Source organism: Eurytemora carolleeae, unplaced genomic scaffold (genome assembly GCF_000591075.1).
Source record: "Eurytemora carolleeae unplaced genomic scaffold, Eaff_2.0 scaffold1025, whole genome shotgun sequence".
In the NCBI taxonomy this organism is placed as follows: Eukaryota; Metazoa; Arthropoda; class Copepoda; order Calanoida; family Temoridae; genus Eurytemora; species Eurytemora carolleeae.
Genome location: NW_019396917.1, coordinates 70,377 through 95,295, shown reverse-complemented (window position 1 = coordinate 95,295; position 24,919 = coordinate 70,377). Strand labels below are relative to the sequence as shown.

The following is a 24,919-nucleotide window of genomic DNA, read 5'->3' as shown; positions in this document are numbered from 1 at the left end:
TCCTATAACTACAGGGTGTCCCACGGAACTAACATGACAGTAGAAAGACGACTTGAAAATCGTTCAGATCTTTGAATTTACTTGTGACATCCAGAAGTTTTAGGCTGTCAATTTGACCCGAGATATTAAGGATTTTGTTTAGATTTCAATTATTTTAATAAAACCAAAATTGTCGAAATCTGAGCGAAATTTTTCTTCGTCAATGTTGAAAGCACAAAAACTGCAGATCACATTTTGAAAATGATAAGATAAGTATTTTGTGACGATTAACTTAAGAATTTTACTTCTAAAATTTATAGGTTTATGAATAAATGCCACAAACTACTTCTAAGATCAAAGGACGACCTTCAATTCGTCTTTCAACTGTCATGTTTCGTGGGACACCCTGTATGTTTACCCAGGTAGCAACTGTTCCCTCCTTCCCTGAGTTTATCGACTACGTACTAGAAGAAACGAATGGTAAGGTTGGGCCTAAAGACTGGAAAGGAATTATGACCTGGAAGTCGTATACTGCAAAGTGTCTGCCCTGTGATGTCAAGTATGATGTGATTATGAAGCTAGAGACACATAAGGAGGATGAAAGATGGCTGATAAACACAAGGTGAACAAAATACAACTGGTGATATGAAATGTCGTCTTTGATTTAATTTACTTTATAAAGGTCAGTCAGTGCTCTAAAAATAAATTTAAAAAACTTTTTGTTGTTAGAGCTAGATTTTTACATTTAACACTCTGTGTTAGAAATGGGCCAAGTGTTAGTTTTGGAATTAATGTCCCCTGCATTTTTAAAAAGCTATTGAAAATGAATGAGCTTCCTAAAGTTAAAGCCTAATTTTTTTTTAGAAATGTAATATGTTCTGCTTGGTTAAAAGATTCTAGGTTGAGTAAATTGACTTTTAAAGGCATACCTTAGATTACTGATATTTTTCGATAAAGCATCCCCCCCCCCTTCTAAAAAATGTTATGCCAGTTTGCACAAAAAAAATGTAGGAAAATAAATAAATTTTTAGGTTATAAGTAAAAAAACAAACGAAAAAACTTGCCGTTTATTGATCAATTTTTTTCTTTTTTTCGCGGGGGTAAATCTTAAAAATATACACCTCTGATTGAATAATTACCTGGCTATAAGAGATACTCCATCCATATCATCTGAAGGTTTTATTCCAGCCATATCCAGTATTGTTGGGGCTTAACAAAATAATCTAACAAGAGATTTGACAGATATAACACTTAAAATTATCATCTAAGGTTCAAAAAATATTATAAAAGGAAAAGAGAAAATCACTTTAACAATTTCTTTATTGCTAGGAAAGGGAAAAACAACTTTAAGCTCAAGTAAACTCTAGTTCATTTCAAGTACCAGGCCGAGTTTCAAGCAGCTGTACAGTTAACTATATAAGGTAAAACAGGACAGTACGCCAAATGAACCATCCCCGTCTAGGGAAATTTATGTGAACTGCAGATCAATAAGTTCAAACTATTTTCGTATTTTAACATACAGGGTGTCCCACGAAACATGACAGTATGCAAGATGACTTGAATGTCGTCTTGATTTTTGATATAATTTGCTGCATTTATTTGTCAACCTAATTTTAGAAGTAAATTTCTAGAGATAATAATCACAAAATTTCNGTAGGCCTAAACTGGCATATTTCTGAGCTTGATTATTTAGTTAACCATTCAAAAACTCATTTGAATGCAGAAACAAAAAATCAAGCTTCAAATCGTCATATTTTTAGAGTTTTGGGTCGTCTTTACAGTTTCATCCTGTGTGGGTAACCCTGTACATATGAGAAAAGAGCTTTATTATACAGATTAATCTTTCTAATCATTTCAATCCTTAAAGAACCTACCAAGATCAATAAGAAGAGCCGGTGTATTAGAAGTTGTATTCATAGGTATATTCGGACCCCTAAATGTTAAAAAATGTAATATAATTTTTTTTTTGTATTTTTAAAAAGGGTTATAAAATATGAAAATTTGGAAAAAACATATTTTTAATCCTTTTAAAATCAAGAATATAATTTTACAAAAAATAGATTTTTGATATTTTCTCGGTATTCTTTCCCGATCTTAAAAGAAAAAAATAGAAAAAAGTAATTGAGAATTTCTAACAGGTTTTCGAAAATCTAGAAAATGGTATAAATGGTAATAAAGGGTAAACCCCCAAAAAAATTTATTAACACTTGAGTTTATTTTCTTTGTAAACTTCAAAGATAGAAATGTTTACAAGTTCAAAATTATATTTTATTTAACACTGTAGAATTCTAAACTGAATCCTTTAAAAAATTAATTTTTTTTTTAAATCTTAAAACTAATTTGTTACTAAACTTTTTTTGTTAAATAGTCCATCTCTTGATATTCCTTCATCTATATATTCGATACATGTGTTTTGTTTATCCAATCGAAGTGGGGCTGGATAATGGTAAAATTTTAAAAACTAAATAAAAAACTGAAACAAATATTCAATTAATCTTAAAACAGAATATTTGTAGAAAAATTAAGAAAAAATATAAAACTTTAAAAAACCTGATCAAGAGAGGAACCCTGATATCGAACTCGTATGGTTGGCGTTTATCAATAGTGAGTCCAAATTCCCCCATGTGATATCCGTGGTCGCTGGTATAGATAATATAGGTATTTGCCAGCTCACCTAAACACATGGTTTAACACATTAAAAGGACTGTATATATATGATATCCGTGGTTGCTGGTATAGATAATATAGGTATTTGCCAGCTCACCTAAACACATGGTTTAACACATTAAAAGGACTGTATATATGTGATATCCATGGGCGCTGGTATAGATAATATAGGTATTTGCCAGCTCACCTAAACACACATGGTTTAACACATTTAAAGGACTGTATATATGAGATATCCGTGGTTGCTCGTATAGATAATATAGGTATTTACCAGCTCACCTAAACACACACACTTAAAGGTATTAAAGGGACTGTATACATGTTATATCCGTGAAAGNTTAACACATTTAAAGGACTGCAGTATATATGTGATATCCGTGGTTGCTGGTATAGATAATATAGGTATTTGCCAGCTCACCTAAACACATGGTTTAACACATTTAAAGGACTGCAGTATATATGTGATATCCGTGGTTGCTGGTAAAGATAATATAGGTATTTACCAGCTCACCTAAACACACACACTTAAAGGTATTAAAGGGACTGTATACATGTTATATCCGTTAAAGGAACTGCATACGTTTTTAACGTTACTCTCGACATGTCTAATTCCCAACTCAAAAAAAAAAATCTTGAAAAGTCTAAAATTTTTAAAACTTTCTGTATCGTCTCTACAGCATAAATTCTCAAGTCATTATTACCTAGGATATCTACACTCTACACTCTATTAAGGATCTGGCGTCTTTCAGAAAAATCAACGAACAATGAACACACGAATTGGACTTTTCAAAGAAAAAAGAACGATAGTTGTTTTAAAGCGATAGTTTTTATAAAAACAATTTTACTAAACGATCTTTCAGTCAAAAAACTTACAAATTATATTAAAATACGATGATTCAGAAAGAAAAAATAGTTCAAAAACCATTAAAAAGGGGGTCGTGAATGAATAATGAACAAAAAAATGAGAAAAAACTAACCCGCCCATCTCAATATAGTAAACTTTATGCTCAGTGATCCGCGTATATATCAATACATCCAATGAAGAAGATTTTTTAAGTTTTGATTTCTAATAAGATTTCTCAATCTACAAGTTTACAGTTTTCCATGTTTATGTGTATCCATGATGTTTTAAAAGCTTGATGGAAATAAAACATTAAAATATAAGTCGTCTTCATTGTATTGCTATATACGACGATGACTGTACAAAAACAAAATATATGAAAAAGATGAAAAATGGCATCAAAGATTAAGGTCCGCCTAAAGTCTCAGCTATTATCTTTTGTTACCTATATCTTGAAGATGATGAATTGTTTTACTCACAAGATCATCAACAGATAGTAATGTTCTCCATCTATTCCTGTAAACCATATCAATGGAATCCCTAAAGTAAAGCCAAGATTAGAAACACAAATCTATGAAATTGAATTTGATTTAGTACAGTGAGACCTGGAATACTGTGGAATAGGAAGAGAACTGTTATTTTTTATAGATTTAAATAGTCTGATGAACATGAAAACCAGTATTTCACTTAATAAATTGATTTAAAAACTATTTGCTTCATAACAGCATCAAAAATAATTAGTCTTTCTGAAATCTTAGTTCACATTGATCCAAAGGTTGCAAGATCTCACGCAAAAATCTATAAAAGTTTAATACCAATTTCTTAAAAACTAGAACTATAAAATATGTACTTTTTAGTTCTAAAATGTATACATGTCTAGTGCTATAAATAAGTATAAAGTGAGTGAGTAAAGCAAAATAAAAAACCAGGGCATTGCAAATAAATTTCACTTGAAATGGATCATTCATTTGGCTTATATAGTCTGTGCTGTACAGCTTGGTCTAGCTGCTTAAAATTTGATACTTGAAATTGATCATTCATTTTCCTTATATAGTCTGTGCTGCACAGCTTGGTCTAGCTGCTTAAAATTTGATACTCGAAATTGATCATTCATTTTCTAGTTCTTTCACAATACATTCCGAACAGATCTTCAGGGAGAACTCAGAAATACACAGGGGTGACAAGCAGACTTTATACACACAGCATGGCTCGCGTAACAGTGCTGTACAGCTTGGTCTAGCTGCTTAAAATTTGATACTTGAAATGGATCATTCATTTCCCTTATATAGTCTGTGTTGTACAGCTCTTGGTCTAGCTGCTTAAAATTTGATACTCGAAATTGATCAATCATGAATCATTTGCCTTATATAGTCTGTGTTGTACAGCTTGGTCTAGCTGCTTAAAATTTGATACTTGAAATGGATCATTCAATTTCCTTATACAGTCTGTGCTGTATAGCTTGGTCTAGCTGCTTAAAATTTATTTGATACTTGAATTGAATCAATCATTTGCCTTATATAGTCTGTGCTGTAGAGCTTGGTCTAGCTGCTTAAAATTTGATACTCGAAACTGATCATTTATTTTCCTTATATAGTCTGTGGTGCACAGCATGGTCTAGCTGCTTAAAATCTGATACTCGAAATTGATCATTCATTTTCCTTGTACAGTCTGTGCTGCACAGCTTGGTCTAGCTGCTTAAAATTTGATACTCGAAATTGATCATTCATTTTCCTTATACAGTCCGTGCTGCACAGCTTGGTCTAGCTGCTTAAAATTTGATACTTGAAATTGATCATTCATCTTCCTTATACAGTCTGTGCTGTACAGCTTGGTCTTGCTGCTTAAAATTTGATACTCGAAATGGATCATTCATCTTCCTTATACAGTATGTGCTGTACAGCGCTTAAAATTTGATACTCGAAATTGATCATTCAATTTTCTTATACAGTCTGTGCTGTACAGCGCTTAAAATTTGATACTCGAAATTGATCATTCAATTTCCTTATACAGTCTGTGCTGTACAGCGCTTAAAATTTGATACTTGAAATGACTCGGGTTGACAGTGATTGAGTACACTTGATGTAACTTTTCATAGTACTATGGAATTATGTGGGTTTACCTGACAGATTTAGAAAGTATCTGGGGCTCTGTGCGCAGGAACCAGTGCTGAATTAAAGGGACTGTTAATGAAATTTTGACTGATGCCTTTTGTTTCGAAGTCAACTTTCATCACCAATTGACATCAAATCTTTTAAGATCTATTTGTTTTTGGAACTTAAATCAACAAATAATAAGATTGACATATTAAACTTTTTTCTTATAACTTAGAATCTTTTCTGTTTCTTGATCGTGTTTTGAATTGAATTTTAAAAATTGTGTATTTTCGCCATTTTTTTGAAACAAAGAGGAGCCAAACTAATCTAACATTCCTAATTATTGACAAAAATATTCCAAATGAATAAATAAATTGAGTTTTTGCTTCTATAAAATTTCACAGAACTTAAATCTTAGAGTTATATGAATACCCAAATAAAGTTTCTTGTCACTTTAAGCAAATTTAATTCAGCTTAAAGGGACTGTAAAGGAAAAATGAAAGGGGGTATAGGCTGAAAACTAATCACTTTAGCTCTTGATCGCGACCCATGAAAGTTTTATCTGATGTTCCTGTCTCGAGAAATTGATATAAAACTGTGTTAAAATCCTACGAAAATTAATATACCATTAAAACCTTAATAACGAATACATCGGAAAACTTTATCAAATGTCGTCTTGACAATTTTTCAATGAGTTTTATACTACATTATGTAAATTTCAGTATTCGCAAAAATAAATAAATAACCATGAATATGCGGGAACAGTTTTAAAGAGTTCCATATAATCATTTAATTAAAAAACTAAGTGTCTGCAACATACCAATGTCAGAAAGTTAAGAATACGACATTTGATGAATTCTTTCGATGTATTCGTTATTAAGGGTTTCACTGTATGTAACATTTTGAAACTCTGAAACTTAAATTACGTGACCAGAACTATCATCAATGGCAGAGCAGTATACTGGTCACGTGTCTCCGCCTGTATCACGTGACCACTTTACTGCACTGCCATTGGTGGAATTTCTGGTCAAGTAATACGGACTTATAAATAATATTATGAATTAAATCTATTAAAAATAGAAATAAAAAATATAAAATTAGAATTGGAGTAAACGTAAGTTACAAATAGCTTTCTCTGAGATATCATCGTTTTCAAATTGGTTGCTTACTTGCTGAATTTGATCTATCTAAACCCACTACTTTTATACAAAATTGTATATATATAAATTTTCATATAAATTTGACAAAGTTGTATATCAATTTCTCAAGATAGGAACATCAGATATAACTTTTGTGGGTCACGATCGAGAGCTAAAGTGATTAGCTTTCAGCCTATACCCGCTTTCATTTTTCCTTTGCAGTCCCTTTAAATAGAAATTTGATGTTAACAGAATGAAAGCATGAAAGAGTTTTAATAATTAGCTATTCCATTTATTAAATGATCAAAAGATTTTGTTGTTGGAACATTGTTTAGTTTTTTGTAAAGGAAAATATCTGGTTTGAACAGGTTTTCTATCATTATTATATATTATTATTTTAAGATTAAATTTAACCTAAGTGGACAATTTGTAATTTTATCTGATAAAAAAATTGATTATGGCGATTTGTATTTTCATACCCAATTCAGGGTTTCAACATTTTTCTGATCTATTTCACTAATGTTAAAATATAAAATTAAAAATCTCATTCAAACATTATTATTATAACCTTAACAAATTTAACCAACCATGTTCTGGTGGATAGCACCATTCGCTCAAGTAGTTCATTTGTTGCGTGGATATAAAAAGAGAGGCCCCTCCGTTGCATAGCAACATAAGTAACCACAGAGAAATCATGGCAAACATCAGAGTCAGAATTCTTCTCTCAGAAAAGAGAAGAAGCTTGAATTAGAAACACCTTTTTTCAAAAATGGTGTGACATAAACATGAGAGAAAATCTAGTTAGAAGCCATGAATAACAAATAAGGGTATCATGAATTTTGAAAAACTTGGAATCTGGGTATTCACTGGATTTTACAGCTGCTTTGTAATATTTAAACCACAAACACCACATTTATACACACTTATTGTAGATGTAGTGTGTTCAATACTATCCTTCTCATCCTGTGCGATCATTCAAGTCTTTCTTCTAAAAAGTACCCAGCAAACTATCATTACGGGACTCTGCATACTCTTTCTCGTCCTCCAGGAACTCGGCACAATTCAGATATTTACAGCAAGTGTTTTGACAAATGTATTTCATGATCAGCTAACTACATTCTTCTTGGAGTTCCCAGAAGTAGCCAAGTATGTGTTGAATCGTCTACCGATTGGCAGTGCTTTAAGCACTTCAATGTTCACATTGTCTTTGGCTAGACTTCTTTTGATTGCTAGTCCGGCAAGATTCCAAAACATCAACAGAAAAACCTGTTTGAGATGCTCTGTCGGATTTATCATCATGGTGGCTTTTTCTGAACTACTGATAAATCATGTCAGATGCATGTTAACCTACTCAAAGTTCTACCAAACTATTAGTGTATTGCTTGTCAGAATAGAACTGGGAATTGCATGGCAGCCATCAAGTACCCCTCTTTCAACTTTGAACAACCAGAAGGATGTTTTACAATGTTTTGAAGTTAACTACCCTGTCGTCTTTCTATCTCTATCCTGCTTATTAGAAATTGCCAAACTTGGAATCTTTCTGAAGAGGTTACTGAAAAAGATAAAACACACTGCACCCCTATCAGCGAGGGCAGCAAACCATCTTCCACCATTGAATACCCAGGGTAAGAAGGACATAAAACCATCTCAAAGCCTGAAAAGATCATGCTCAACTGGAGATCTAAAAGTACCTGTTGCTCAGGTCAAAATGAAACGAAGAAACACCCTGAAGGCATCTGATCTTCATGTTATGAAGGGATCTGTAAGAAACCAAGAGATTGCTCCTCTGAAGGCTCCGGTGACTGTTCTCCAGAAAACACTGATCAAGCAAATGAAAGATTTCATCCTCAGAACTTCAACATTCACTTTAGTAGCGAACTTTCTTATAGTTACAATCATTATCAATTTACTGCTAAAGTTTGACATTAGAAATATGAATGAATCTCCAATTAATCTAATTTCTGTTGCTACTCTAATGTTTGTTTTGGTTTTGCCAGTCATACTAGTTCTTTTCGATGAACAAGTGTTAAGCTATGTAAAACAAATATATAATCTGTTCACTTAAATACAAAGTCTTATGTTTTCAAACAAATATAAGCCTTTGATAGTGACTTACATAATCTGGAGTTTTTAATTTTCTAAACTTTTTTAACTTTAATAATTTATTTTAATTAAATTTACAATATTTTTAAATATTTATTTATATTGTTCTTCATTTTTTTCTTGATTGTGCATCTTTCAATTATATTTCGGCAAATTTTAAAAAGAAAAAAAAGCACTTTTTATTTGATGTCCTTTTATTTCGCCACTTTACAAGAAAGAACTATTTTTAAAGAATCTTTCTCTTTTTCTGAACCCTGTATTTAATTGAACTAGCTGAGAATCTTGCTTTCTTTTCTCGGTACTCTATAATGAATTCTTGGGCGCACTCTCCTCTCCCATCCGGTGTTTGCCTTTATCTGCTATCCGCAAAATTTTGAACAAACTTTAAAAGCTTCATTTTTGTCAAATTTTGTAACTCATTCCAAACTTGGACTGTGCAGTTATGATGCTCTGCATGCTTTGAATCTGTTAAGCAAAAATTTTAATACCTATCATTTATCATAATGTTTGCAAAATATCTGTTGTGTATAATTTTAACCTAGAAACAAAAGAAGACAGTAGGGCACAGAGGTCCAATCTATGCCTGACCCATTTACTGGACCCAGTACAAGTTCCAGATTTATTAAATTATTAAATATAGACTGTTTAGCGTACAGATGTAGTAATCCTATGCTTGATGTTTAAAAACCAATGACTGTAAAGATAACAATAAAAAAATCATAATAAAATGTAACCTTAGTTCATCTATTTATCTTCTATATAATAAAACAAGACATTCATATATATTGTTGCCTATAGCCGGCCAAACAGCTGGACGGAATGGACTGAATTTTTTAAAAAATCGAAATTTTTTTTACTTTCAAATTTCAATTTCCATGGACAATGCCGAGCCCTTCAGCTAGTTTTCAATAGACATTTAAACACATAATAATTTTCATACTTTTTGCATGATGGTCTTAAAATTTGGGTTGACATATTGGTCTACAGGTCTATGATTTATCTATATGTCATCATTTGATAATAAAAATATCATCCCAAAAAACTTGTTTTCATTAAAAAAGGGAAAAAAGGAATTGTGACAGAAGGGTTTCCTATTGTACAATGTACATATTCATAAAAAATTTAATTTTCACAAATATTTACAATTTTCTGGGTCAATCATAAAATTAAAGTGTGAAGTGAAAATAAATCTAAGCCCTGAAAACTACACAGAACTAGTGGTACTAATAGGCAACAGCAAGAATTGCTTTCAAAAAAACTTTTTAGATTTTTGTACTTTTAAATGTTCCACAAATATCTTAGAGGTTTATAAAACTTCAAAATAGATTTTTTTCTTCTAAACATTTGCCTTTGTTACGCTATGCCAAATATTAACCCTGGGAGAAGATATATGCAAGAAACAGACCAAAAACGGTAGTTTTTTACATAATTGTGTTCTTTTTGGGTAACAATTTTGCATAGATTTAACAAATTTTTACAGAATAAGTTTTTAAATTCATTTATGTGGTCTTGTTTATCAGTTCAAACACCTTAAAAAAGTTTGAAAAACAAATCTTGCTCTTGCCCATCACCATCTAGTAGTGGCCTGTGGCATGCTAAAATTAAGATTATTTTTATTGAATTGATTTAATATTTACCTTTGAGCTGCCAGGTTGCTGATTGTAGGATGGAATTTGAGGGGCTGTCAAGTTAGCATAATTATCTTTATACTAAACAAACACAGACTTAGTCCAATTTTACACAGAGCAAATCAAACATTTGTCTTTACTAATCTTAGTGACTTCAGCGTAAAGAGCAGATTGGATACAATTCCAGTTATTAGGTTTAAAAGGTTACTATTAAAAAATAAATTGCACTGAAAGTAGGGCTGCCAAACTAAATTTCACTGCACAGAATTGAACAGAATTGTGCAGAAATGCCCAAAACTGCAAAGAATCGTGCAGAAATGCGCGGAACTGCTTGAAATTGCCTGAAAATGAACGGAACTAAAACGCTTACAAAAGCATGCAAGTTAACTCCACTTGAGTTGGAAACCCTAACTCAGAGGGATGAAAAGTAATTTTAACTAAAAGATAAGAAGCAAGGTGTAACAATAAGAAATCTTAGCCTGAGGAGCAGCTGTGAATGGTGCATTTGTTTCCATCTTAGTCAGTAAGTATCATGTCTAAAGGTTCCTACTTAATAATCAATGGCACTGGAAGTAAGGTTTTCACACAGATTTTTATTTTGGGGAGCTACGCAGAATTGTGCGGAATTGCTTAGAATTAAAGAGCTTATTGCATGCAAGTTAACTTCAGTGGAATGTGGGTTGAAATTTTATCCTGAACATAAGAAGCAAGGTGTAACAAATTGTAAAAGACTTTGCCTGAGGTGCAGGGGTGAAGGGTGCATGGCTAGCTGGAGTAGCAAGAACCATCAGGAAAGGAGAGCTCTGAAGATAATCATGAATTTAAGCATATAAGCTTCTTTAAATATGATAAAAGTTTTATCATTTACTATCATACTCTGATAATAATAAGCTAAAATTTGTTTTCAAATCCAAATCATATTCCGACTTAATCCTCTTAAGCTATTTACAGAATAAAAACTAATTTTTTTTCTTTGATTTTCTCTTCCTTGTTCCATGAATTTAGAAACCCTTCTGCTTTTCTTCCAATAACATCAGTAAGATAGTCAGTCTGAAAAAAATTTTAAATCGAAATAGTTAAACTTTGCTAGGTTGTGTCCTGTAAGGTACCTGAAAAAATCACATTTGAAATAAATCAATTTAAATCACTTTTTTAATTATGTTTTTAGGTGTCATTTTGATACAGATAACAAATAGTTAATGTTTATTGTTCAATTTTAAAACGAATTTGAAAAAACATCTGTCTTCTAAATATAAGGAATTTAAATATAAAACAAGAAATGCTTCTCATATAATTTATAAGTCTGGAAACCCACTCTGTCAAAAATTGGATTTGTTGATGCTGGGGTTTCTCCCTTCCTTCCTTTTCCCTCTACACTACTATACCTTTCCCTAAAAATTCACTACTTTTTGTTTCCTTCCTTCTTTTTTCCTATGTGGTCTGTTAATTTCCAAAAATAAAATATATGTATTAAACTTTAGAGAACCAGCCAATCAAAACTACCAGAACATGGTTAGGCTGTAGCCCTTGCTTGTGGCTAGTAACAATTTATTTATAAACTATAAATTTTTAAATGTATTTATTGTGATTTGTGAGCTAAAAAATATCTAGCTATTTATCTAATTAATATCCAACTTTTCTTGTCACTTCATATTTTTATTTTTAATGCAGTTCCCCCGACACTGAACTGTGAGCACCTAAACCCTTCCTAACCCTGTTGACCCCCTATCAGCTGAATAAAATGGCGGGACCAGGAATCTTTGTAATCAGTCTTCAACTCATCATAAATGAATATAACTGTGTAAAAGCTGGACTCAAGGTCAAATTTAACCTGTGGAGTAAAGGAGGAAATGAGTACTTCTCATTTTCAAAAAAACCCTGGACCCCAGACACAGTCCCAGTCCCATAAGAGAAGAAAGAGGAGAAAAACTCAAGAAACCCCAGGGATCTAATGATAACCCAGTTTGTGAGGGCCCCTTATTTTTACAAGACTGCAACTTAATTGGCACTCAGGCCCTCAAATCTAGTAAAGAGTGTTGAATGTCCTGCCATGTATATAAGGCTAGTATGTGACCCCTGGTCTAAAGTACAGAATGTGCAGTCCATTCATAGCCCCTAGAGGAATAAAACCCCCCAGCCAAAATCTCAGTTATTACAAACCTAAATACTATCTTATTTCTAAGATAAGATAAGATAAGATAAGGTTTATTGCTAAACTACATGTATCTGTATACAGAAAGAGTTTACAATTAAAAATTGATGATTATATTAACAGTAAACGTATAAAGCAATTAGGTGGGAAAAGAGGAATAAAACCCCCAGCCAAAATCTCAGTTATTACAAACCTAAATACTATCTTATTTCTAAGATAAGATAAGATAAGATAAAGTTATTGCTAAAATACATGTATCTGTATACAGAAAGAGTTTACAATTAAAAATTGATGATTATATTAACAGTACAAGTATAAAGCAATTAGGTGGAAAATAGCTCTTGGCTGTTTTGATTATTTTTTCCACCTAATTTCAATAATAATAACATAACATTTCAATTAAATAGATTTAAGAAGAACGATTAGAGATCAGGGTGCGAATTTATCTTCTAACTATTCTAACTATTCTTGAAGGATAGGAATTCACTTCATTCAACACTTTCTTAATTTACTAAATCTGTAAACCTCATGGTGAAATAAACAAAATAGTTATGATCCAAAGATACAGCTGGTGTATCATGCCCTAGTAGAATTCAAATCAGCTGAAAATGTACTTGATGAAAAAACCATTCTTGACAATACAGAACTTTTTCCTAATGAACCCTGGTCCACTGCACACACTTGATGTAGAATTTTCTTTCCTCAAAGAGCATAAAAAAGATGAAATTATTAGGGTCCAGATTAAGCATGATTTTACAAAAAATCGATTTGTTTTCTGTGATAATAAATAATTCGACCATGATATAGTCAATAAGTATTTAGATCTTTAAAAAATTTGTTTAAAACTCAGGTCAGGGGTGTATATTTTTTTCAAAAATCCCCAAACCCCCTGATATAATTGCAACAGAAACATAAATTAAAGTTTCTTTTGATAAAATAGGAAAAGCAAATGATTTTAAATGTCAGAATAATAAATACCTCATAATCTTCCCCATGACTTTCTTCCACACCATTGATGGATAGTTTGTAATTGTAATATCTAAAATGTTTTCCTTGAGCATTGAGTAACACATACATGTCAAGTAAACAATGTTAGCAAAACATTTTGTTAGAAATAGAAGTGTTTTTAGAATTATCTTCTTTCAATTTAAAGAGTATAAGGAATATATCACAATTTTATATATTCCTAAAATTTTATTTGCAATTATTGACAAAAACGTTTCAGTTTAAACGGTATACATAGAGTTTATGATTTAATTGCTACATTTTTTATCTGATATTACTTTCTGAATACAAGCATTTCCAGCATGAAACTCCGGGCTTTGTAGGAATAAAAACTGTTTTTTATCATACAAATTCTATATACTTGTCCTCCCCCCCCCCACTTTAAAAATGTAATCCCAGAAAACATATGAAAAAAATTTAAATTCTAATTGTTAACACCTTGAATTTCCTTGCAAACCATTCCATTGACTCCAACCAACTGGAACCTATTTTAACAGTCTTCAGTAACAAATATAATGCACTGTATTTGCAGCTAAGGACAGTCTTTTCTTCTAAAATTCAAGGTTTCTTGGCTTAGACAGTTTGCTTTAATGAATTTTAGAAAATGTTGACTTGAATTAATGAGTATAAATATTTTGAAAAATCAGAGTCAAGGTCTGCAATTTTGACATATGTTAAACCTAAATATAATGGGAAAATGGACAAAAACACTGTCTTTCTTTTAAAGATAAAATATGGTTTGTTGTTTCGATTCTCAGTTTCAATATTTGAAGCTATCATTGGGACAAAGTTGTTTAACATTTCTTTTCAATTTCCCCTCTTTGGATTATTGAAGTTGGGCAGAGGTGAAAAATGAAGGGCTGGGTAATGTTCCATCAAGAAACTGCAGGATTTAAACAAAATAATGGAAGATTTTAGTAACATGGCAAAACCCATTAATGATCATGAACAACCAAAAATAACTGTTAAAAACAGGGGAAAAGAAGAACAAACGGATGCGTTTTAAAAATAATAGTAAAGTTCATTCTGGCAATACTAAGTATAAATTAGATTCTAGCACCATTAACCAGGATTTGCAGTGAAAAGAAAATTTTGTTTCGCGAAAATTTCGCATTTTTCATAAAAATTTGTAATTTTTGGCATTTCATTCGCTTACAAAAAATGCAAAAAAGACTAAATACAGCTTCAACACCCTTGGTTTTTGCGAAAATGCTTTTGCAAAATGTGAATTTTTCGTAAAATATTTTTTTGCATTTTTTGCTTCATTCAATTTCGCAAAAAGTTTGCAAAATACAAACGAACATTTTTTCAGTTTTTCGCGAAAGGTTTCGTTCGCTACAAACCATACCATCAATACATTAAATAATCGTTAACGGTTAACAATTTTTGTAAAATATCTATGGATCATTAAAGTTCAGTTCTAAGAATGAACCTTAAAAGTTGGTCTTTTTCATTATTTTAACTAACCATTAACCGACAATTTTTAAAAAATGTCCACCCAGCCCTTGATACAAAATGATCAACTACTTTCACCTGGTGAATCCCTCCAGCTTCTGGAGTACCATACTGGTTCATATACTTTCCAGCATACATAGTCTCATACCCTACAACAATAGGTTGAGTAGGACCCAGTACACTAGACGAAGCTAATAGGGTAGGTCAAATATGCCTATGATAGGCTGGGTACTGTAAAAAGTATTGCCGCGCCACAAAAGTTTAAACAAAGCTGGCACAGGATAGGGTTGGGCCAGTACATCCTTGATCTGTCGAAGGTTTAAAGGGTTAAGAGCTAAAATTTCAGTTTTCTCTGTGAAAACCTATGGCTCTTTGAAAAATAAATTTATATCCCTTGTGCGCAAAAAAAGTCTTTTGTATAATTTTATACTAAAAGACTAGAAATTTCAGGCTGATTGTTTCAAAATTACAAGAGTTTTGTAAAAAACTTTGACAGATTTTGAGAAACATTTTTTCTTTTAAGTAACAAAAAAACATTCAAAACATCATTATTTTTGATTGAAAACGAACTACTTTGAGATATTCGATAAAATCTTTTTTAAAAAAAACATTTTTTTTGAAATTAGAAATAACAACTTTTTTTGGTGAATACATTATGTTTGCATGAATCATAACAAATTAAATTGGATTCACATAAATTCTTTTTTTAAAAACATCATTATGTTTAATTGACACTTTTTTAACAAGTTAACAGTGAAACCTGATTTCTGTAGAATAGAAGCAAATGTATTCATCTCCCCATTAGTTCTCCAATACTAAACAATATTTTACTCCTTTAGAACAATCTTTATAATTACCTTGCTTGTATGTTTGTCTGTCTGTCTGTCCCTTTGTATCTGTAGAAAATGCCTAAACCCCTCCTTAGTCTTTATCAGCCTAAATACGCTGTTTTAATCTATCACAAACTCTATCCTCTCTACCTATCCAGGTATATATGATCCGTAAATAACATGAGTCTGTGTTGAACTGTCTATACTTAGATATAAAAAGGTACAGGTAAATATGTTGACCGCAAATAGGGTCAATGAACTAAATAATGTATATTTACGGGTTACAAAGATAAAAATGAAATGGGGTTTTTTATTACAGTATCCAATAAACGTCAAAATGGCTGAACTGATCAGGCCCAAATTTTGTGTTTGACCTCACATGACCCCAGCCAGGGAAGTTTTATGAATGATCAAAATTTCAAAAATTTGCCTCCAAAAAGTTTGATTTTCATTAAATTTGAAAATCCACGAATTGTTTTTTAAATCCGCAAACTTTTTTAGGTTTTGTTTTTCATTGCATACATAGAGAAAATGTTCACAATTTGAAATAGACAATGGGTGTGAAGCGCTCTAAAAGCCTAGTTCTTTATATTTTTTCTTTAAAGCAAATTTTTGTAAGCTAAAGAGAATTAGAGGGAATTTTAAATTCACAACATTGTCTAAGCAACAATAGAAAATAAATGTTCATTTTCTGTCTAAAAGGTGTCAAATTCTGTTGATTTTCTTTACTTTATTAGAAGCATAATTGCGCAATTCACTTTAAAAAAAATCATAATTTCAAATAGTCATTTTTCAACAAGACAAATAAGTATTTCTATCGTCGAATGCATCCTTGATCAGACAATGGAAATAAAAAATGGAAAAAACTTTTAATGTTTAATTCTTGAGAATAAATACCCCTTTATTAAAAGTATATTTTGACTGCACCTGTCCTCCACAATTTCCAGCCACAGTGTTGTTGATAGTTTCAGTATTGTGAGGATATTTTCCAGTTAGAAGACTTGCTCTGAAAAAAAAAAATTTGTTGAATCATCTTTTTTAAAGGCAGCAATCATTTGCTAATCTTATAAAAACGGCAATTAACTCATATTCTAGCTGTTAAATTGAGAATTTAAGAAAATGCGGATTTTATTTTTAAATTTGTGGATTTAAAAAAAAACTTGTAAAGCATATATTCGAGCTAGCTTCCCTGTGGTAATGTGAGTTGCCATTAACAGTTGGGACCCAATGATTCAGCCACTTTGACGTGTATATAAAGCCAAACCAATTTTTTTTCTTCAAAAGATAAATCTTTCTCTATATTCTATCCAGCGGAAAGATTGTTTCATCAAAATAAAATAAAGAAAAAAATTTCCCAAACTTTCAAGCGCATTTCTACTGAAGGAAAACAACTGGGAATTATCAAAATAAAACCCCCCAAAAAACGACAATATCTATCACATTATTAATCAGACAAAGGTTTTTAAGGAACTATTGTCATATTTTCATGAAGAGTGACTCAATATTACACATTAACAGTCCCATTAATACCTGGAAGGGCAACACACAGGAGTGGTTGCAAAAGCATTCGAAAATGTTATTCCCTTTTCAGCTAATAATTTCTAAACAAAAACAGTTATAACAATATCTAAACAATAACAATTTCTAAACAATAACAATTATAACAATTTCTAAACAATAACAATTGAAGCAATTTCTAAACAATAACAATTATATCAATATTTAAACAATAACAATTATAACAATATCAAACATTAACAATTATAACAATTTTTAAACAAAAAAATTATAACAATATCGAAACAGTAACAATTTCTGAACAATAAAATCTTCTAAACAATAACAATTATAATAATATCTAAACAGTAACAATTCTAACAATTTTTAAACAATAACAATTATAACAATTTATATTTTCAAATTAGTGAAATAAACCTTGGTTTTTTGTAATGGTTCCATTCCATCCAAGAATACATCCTGATCATCTGTCAGAAATAGAAGAATATTCGATCTGGCTCTGATACCCTGAAGATAATGATTATTAACTCTACAGGGGCGTATACAGGATTGCTCAGGAATTAGTTAAAGGCAAATGAACTGTTAGTAACCTATATTTCCTTTTCGAAAAGTCCCACTTTTTTATAATTTATTATTGTTTTGATAAAAATGCAGGTTCCAAATTCGTCTCAGTCAAATATGTACACATACTCTCTCCCCCCAAACTTTAGTAGACATACAACTTGTATAATGAAAATGCAAGATGGCAATGTCCGATTCACAAGGGTACCCTTAAAAGCTTTGCTTGATTGAGAATGAATTACAATTACATATGAATGTTTCGAATGTTAAAAACAATTTAAACCTCAAGAATGGACAACATCTTCCACATTATTGATCAAATGGTTTTAATGATACATTTGTGAATCGGGCGTTAATATCTTTGCATGGAGTGTCACTTGAAATTATGCCTATAAAATATGCTTACCTCTGTTCTGGTTAAAAAGACTATAATCCCCAGGATTAACCATAACACTCCCATATTGAAACTTAAAATGCTCAAATTTACTTTGCTAAGTGGTTTATTACAGTAATAACCATAAAACTCTGAAATGGAAAGACGACTTTTAGAATCAGTTGTGGTCTTAATGAGCAGGAGACACGGCAATTGTGTATTGTAATCAGACCAATTTCACTAAATTATTGGTAAAATATAATTTGCCTTGTAACAACATCAAATACACTTGAGTATTGCTGTCATGTCGTCTTCCTATTCCATTGTTTTCTGGTTATTACACACAGCTATCTGAGTTTATGTTTGGACATTGTTGAACGCATAATATCGATATTCAGTGTGGACACTTTTAAAGAGTCTGCTTGATACCTAAAATAAAGTTATCCTGTCAGAATATTACCAATTACAGATAAATGCTTTTTCTCGAGTTTCGCGAATTGGTTTTACAAACTAATAAAAGAAAAACCGCTCCAGGGGCGTATTGGTGAATTTTGTCTAAGGCGGGGGCTTACAAATTGTTTCTTTCGAGGGAGGGCCTCAACACCCTTCTTTGTGGCAAAAATAACCAAAAACTATAGAGTTCACTGACTCAGGGGGTGGGGGCTGAGCCACCCATGCCACCCCCCCTGAATACGCCTCAGATACTCTCAGCAGACTCATCTACCAACATTAATAAAGCTTCTCTGGAGAAGGGGCGGGAAGCCAGCACACGGGCATATGACCTCTTCACAAGTGAACATTTGAGTTTGATAAGATTTAAGTTTTGATAAGCCACCAATCATTACACAGATAGGACATGTGCCACCAATCATTACACAGATAGGACATGTGCCACCAATCATTACACAGATAGGACATGTGCCACCAATCACTACACAGATAGGACATGTGCCACCAATCATTACACAGATAGGACATGTGCCACCAATCACTACAAAGATAGGACATATGCCACCAATCATTACACAGATAGGACATGTGACACCTATCATTAAACAGATAGGACATGTGCCACCAATCATTACACAGATAGGACATGTGACACCAATCATTACACAGATAGGATATGTGACACCAATCATTACATAGATAGGACATGTGCCACCAATCATTACACACACATGTGACACCAATCATTACACAGATAGGACATGTGCCACCAATCATTACACAGATAGGACATGTGCCACAAATCATTACACAGATAGCCAATGTGACACCAATCATTACACAGATAGGACATGTGACACCAATCATTACAGATAGGACATGTGACACCAATCATCAAACAGATAGGAGTAGGACATGTGACACCAATCATTAAACAGATAGGACAAGTAAGGTAGTCATAGTGATAATTTAAAGAGACTGTCTGATAAATCTTTTGATTTAGTTATCCATAGTTTTATTCTTCATAACTATTTATTTTCATTTGTGGTTTCATGCAAAACTGGCTTGCACACTTCATGCTTAAAAACAATAGAGAAATAATCAGAATTGATGCTGTTTTTTTATTTGTACAATTTAATTTATTTGAGATTATGCCAAATTTCCTCGTTAGGTTCTTAAATAATATAGATAATTAGGACATACACATTCGAGGACGTACACAGTTGAGGACTTAGACAGTCGAGGATGCCCTCTGGTCAATTATTGTTGTGATTAGAAAAAAAAATGCTTAAGTTCACTTAAAACATTATATTGCTTCCATATGAAAAAATGTGCAATTTCTCTAATACGCATTTATTAGAAGTATCTTTACGCAATATGCATAAACCTCGAAATTAATTTACATCTTTATCTGAAATACAGTAAAAAGATCCACAGCAAAAAAAAAATTAAAGGGACCGTTCACTTATTTGGATAATTTCAGGGTGAACTAAACAGCCTATGCGCTGTTGATTGGTAATAGTCTTACTTTTCAAAGACAACTGTGGCCGGAGAAAAAGCCGATTTTTCGTTCAGAATTTGAGCGGAAAGAAACGGTCCCTCTCTATAGACACTATTTGATGTTCAAAGTTTTAAAATTCTTTGCTTGAAACTTAAAATTTCTAAGTTAAATTTGTGAATAAAATCACTATAAACTTATCACATTTTGGATCATAAGAAGAAAGTCACAAATCTTTCTTTAACATATGATTAAAATTTTTGAATAAATCTCTTTAATAACAAATCTAATTTTAGAAATAGTTTTTTTTCTAGAAAAAAGAAGATAACAAAAATTCCACTTATTTCTGGTTCTCATTGTAAAATTTTTTAATGAAACTGCTTTCAGATTCTCGTTGTTAAAAAAAGAATAAATTGCAAAATAATTTTGAGATCAATGTATTGAAACAACTAGTTATTACATGTTATATTAGTGACATTCATTAAAACTGGTGGTAAAATATAAATAATACATTTTTCTGTAAAATTTCAATTCATTAATAAATTAAATAGAATAATTTCTTTATTTTGTGCGAAGAAGAATATAAGTAAAAACACAAGTAATAAATTGAAATACACAAAAATTATAAATTATTATTGTTTACAGAACCTAATATTTGATATTTTATGAATTGAAACCCATTATTACACTTAAAGTCCCTTTAAAATATATTTTTATGTTCATAGATTGTGTTAAAATAGTAAAAAATTTAAGGGTGAATCGTACGGGAGATAAGAGATTAGAGTGATTGGGAAAAAATCCACAAATTACCTTGTAACCATTATACAAACCATAAAATAGAATATATATTATCGTCACAACTAGGATTGATAAAATTACAAATGATCAAAATATTTAAAATTATAATTGGATACAGGGTGTTCAGAACACTGAAATACTGAAACAATGCTTGAAAGTCGTCGTTAACAGTCACACTTCTCTGCACTAACTTATTCTTCAAACAAACTCAAAATAATAAAGAAAGGTAAAAATATTGGTAGGCGAAGAGACTTTGGTAACTTTGACATTTAAAACAATTCAAGATAACGTCTGGAGAAATAATTTTTCTGAGAATTAGGAAAAATATTGAACATTCACTGACAGTTACTCGTTTTTCCCATAAAAATCATTCATATCATAATTTAACGTTAAAAACCGATGTTTTTGCCTGTAATAAACTATAGAAAGTATAATCAAGAAGATGGAGAGGGATTTTTCAATAAAATGTATAAAATAAAATTAAAATGTAAATAGCTCAATCGAAAACCCACTAACACTATTAGAACTACTGGTTGACTAGATGGGTGAAACGACGACATTTATCAAAATCTTCCCAAGTTTTCAGAACTAGCTACATATTGCGTATTAATGTTTTCACCAATATTTTGATGCAGAGTAGACAAGGATACATTAAATAATATGAATACAAAGACTGGTTGAAAGGAAATGATAAACACAAAAACAGGGGTGTATATTCTCCTAAAAATCGTTAATCTTGAAAATTATTTTTTCCCATAAGTTATATATGGTTTCGCAGAGTGCAAAACTTTTTTAGAGTTTTTTTTTGCTGAATTGGGAAAATTAAATTTATTTTCATGGAAAATAACACATTTTTTGAGTGAAAAGTATCAAAAAGAATGAAAAAACTTGCCTTTTGGTGGTGATGGGGGGTGTACATTTTAAAAATATACACCTCTACATATAAAATATAAAAGAGGAGGTAGATAGAAAGGGACCTAAATGAACAGGCCTTGAATATATACTTTTAAAGTTGGAAGAAATACGGGAAGGAAGATTAAAAGATTTTGACTGCAAGTAGATTTACGTCGACTTGAATTGACATGCATCAGCTTGAATCGACTTCTGCTGATTTAAGTCAACACAGTTACCGGCTTAAATCTACTTGAATCGACTAAAATTGACATGAATTCACAATCAACATGTCACGAAATGGATCGACTTGAAAATCCAACTTAAATCGACTTGAATTTGAATCGACTTAATTATCGACATGTCTCAATTCGTCTCAACTTAAATCGACTTGAAAACCTACTTGAATCGACTTGAATCGACTTGAAAATCGACTTGAAAATCGACTTGAATTGACTTGAATCGACTTGAATCGACTTGGATCGACTTGGATCGACGTGGATCGACTTGATTTAATTTGAATCGAATTAAGTGACTCGTGTCTCCTCCCCTTGTCAACTAGAATCGTGTTGTGTAGAAGGTTCTAGTTTAGAATTGAATGATCCTGGTAAATTTTCTTCCTCTGAACTTCAACCTGGCAAACATAAATTTTTTTTTAAAAATTAAAAACTGTGAACGTCAGTTTAAGTGACCCGCCAGTTATAGAATGGCATTTCCAATCCACAACGGAACCCTTTCAACCTTTGAATGATAACCTAGCTGAAAACTGAACGGGAAAAGCAAAGTACGTTGAATCTGAGCTAATGACGTCACATGGTTCTCGAATGCAATAAATTTTCAACTCGAAAAATAAGAATATACCCGTCATCCTCGATTAGAAAAAGTTCATAGAAATATAAATCCCGCATACCCCCCTCAACAAGAAATTTCTACGGTGGTCCTAAACCCCTTCCCTATAATCACTATGCTAAATTTCTGCAAATAGTATACAGGGTTACCAACAAAGAAATAGTATACAGGGTTACCCAAAAAGGAATATTATACAGGGTTACCCACACAGGAATATTATACAGGGTTACCCACAAAGAAATATTATACAGGGTTACCCACAAAGAAATATTATACAGGGTTACCCACAAAGGAATATTATACAGGGTTACCCACAAAGGAATATTATACAGGGTTACCCACAAAGGAATATTATACAGGGTTACCCACAAAGGAATATTATACAGTCTCATCCTTAGTGGGTACCCCTGTATACTCTTCAATTCCGGATCCTTAAATCAAAACTAAACTGAAATCTTGCCTGTTGCTTCCACCGATCCTGGCGATCTCCGACCCGATGCAGGATCGCTCGGCCAGGGTGTCGGGTTCGGGAGGTGATCGCTGTCACATCCGGCAGTAATCCATGATCTCCGTTCTCCTGTAGTATACCACCGTCATAGTCCTTCAGAGACATCTAAACAACCATATTGTCACTTTTAAATTTTATCAAAAAATATTCTGTAAAAAATGATCCAGTCATGCTTTTTCCCCGTGAAGGTCGACTTTCAAAAACATGAATCTTAGGTGTTTCATGATTTTCAAGTTTTGCTAAACCATAACCCAAAAAAATGAAAAAAATAAAAATCATAAAAAGAAATATTTGGTACCGTAGCATGGTTAAAACTCTATATTTATAATAATGATTTTAGAACATGGGCAGTTTCAGGATTTGAGTAAGTATAATAAATACTTGCGCGAAGAACAAAAAAGAGAACAAATATTTATAATATAATCCTAATCTGATGTATCCATTTCATACCGCACTTCAATTTTAACAGATATTCTTTTTCTAGCTTAATTTCTAAGTCACAGGGATGGTAAGAAAAAAAGGGAAAAAAAAACGTTCATGCTTCTTTATAGAAACAGACAAAGTACATTATTTGCGGCAATCAATCAATCAAGCAATTACCCAGTCAATTAACTGTTAAACAAACCATTCAATTAATCATCTAGGTTCTTTATTAAAAAATAAAAAACAGCTGATCTGCCACAAAATACTTTAATAGAAAACAGCTGATCTGCCACGATATACTTTAATAAAAAACAGCTGATCTGCCACGATATACTTTAATAAAAAACAGCTGATCTGCCACGATATACTTTAATCCTAACCCATGCAAATTGCAAATATACTGGACGGAAAGTTCTAACGGACGTGTTAAGAACGTTTCGCCCCTCAAGTAATATTTCTTACATAAATTTCCTTCAATTTTGTTGAAAAGAAGCAAACCAATTTGTTATACATTGTTGGGGTAAAAAAATCAATGAAGGGGGGGGTGGTGTTTCAACAAAATATATACTGTAACATTCAAATAGATAATCTGACCCTTTTATGAGAACGCGTGAGGGGGACGTCCTGCCAGCAACAGAAAAAAAATAAGTTAATTTTATGGTAAATATATCCATACATGATGATATATTGGAATTCAAAAACTATCCAAATTAATTATCAGAATGAATGAANCCCCCCCCCTTCCTTGCTCCCTCCCCCCTCCGCCTTCTAGATGGAAAGACCTACCGTTTCCTCTAATTGCGCATGATAAGTTGTCTGTTTCTTTAGTTTCCACCTAGGCTCTGCCCACATGTATCCGAGATACACCACCAGGACAGCGATCACGACCATCACCATGATCACCACGAACCTGATCACACCCGTGTTGCGCTGCTCGTATCTAAACATAAATCAAGTTAAATCAAATTTTAGGGAGGTCCTTCTAACCACAGTTCAACCTCAAGATGACCTTGCTAAACAGGGGTTAATATTTTCTTGAAAGAAATCCCCTTCTTCTGACAAATAAATTTAAGATGAAGGTTTTAATAAATCATTCCCAGTATCTAAAGTCTCATCTGTTGTGAAAAACTTTTTATTTAAAGGATCATTAAGTACGCA

At 31.9% G+C, this 24,919-nt stretch overlaps 2 protein-coding genes across 8 annotated transcripts; both read right to left on the bottom strand.

The window, feature by feature from the left end:
- Window positions 1-1,114: 1,114 nt before the first annotated feature.
- LOC111710072 (N-acetylglucosamine-6-sulfatase) lies at window positions 1,115-19,349 on the bottom strand. The gene is made up of 16 exons (XM_023484094.1): window positions 18,378-19,349; window positions 17,828-17,917; window positions 17,423-17,493; window positions 16,820-16,898; window positions 15,823-15,877; window positions 15,141-15,211; window positions 14,046-14,092; window positions 13,581-13,641; window positions 11,438-11,500; window positions 11,188-11,253; window positions 10,460-10,531; window positions 5,607-5,653; window positions 3,933-4,027; window positions 2,530-2,653; window positions 1,854-1,912; window positions 1,115-1,188 (listed from the first exon to the last, which is right to left on the bottom strand). The coding sequence occupies exons 1-16, from the start codon at window positions 18,429-18,431 to the stop codon at window positions 1,115-1,117; spliced, it is 1,128 nt and encodes a 375-aa protein (XP_023339862.1). The 5' UTR covers window positions 18,432-19,349.
- A 1,491-nt stretch (window positions 19,350-20,840) lies between these two features.
- On the bottom strand, window positions 20,841-24,728 carry LOC111710071 (uncharacterized protein CG1161). 7 transcript variants are annotated; one of them, XR_002766990.1, is made up of 6 exons: window positions 24,548-24,728; window positions 24,356-24,385; window positions 23,291-23,443; window positions 22,025-22,615; window positions 21,103-21,810; window positions 20,841-20,940 (listed from the first exon to the last, which is right to left on the bottom strand). XR_002766990.1 is itself a non-coding variant. In XM_023484093.1 (4 exons), exons 1-4 carry the CDS (start codon window positions 24,707-24,709, stop codon window positions 22,565-22,567), a joined length of 396 nt encoding a protein of 131 aa, XP_023339861.1. In that variant the 5' UTR covers window positions 24,710-24,728; the 3' UTR covers window positions 21,983-22,564. The 7 variants fall into 7 exon arrangements, 1 of the variants encoding a protein (XP_023339861.1); XR_002766992.1 differs by lacking the exon at window positions 20,841-20,940 and having other exon boundaries at window positions 21,103-21,286; window positions 21,710-21,810; XR_002766993.1 differs by lacking the exon at window positions 20,841-20,940 and having other exon boundaries at window positions 21,103-21,276; window positions 21,710-21,810.
- Between the last annotated feature and the right edge of the window lie 191 nt (window positions 24,729-24,919).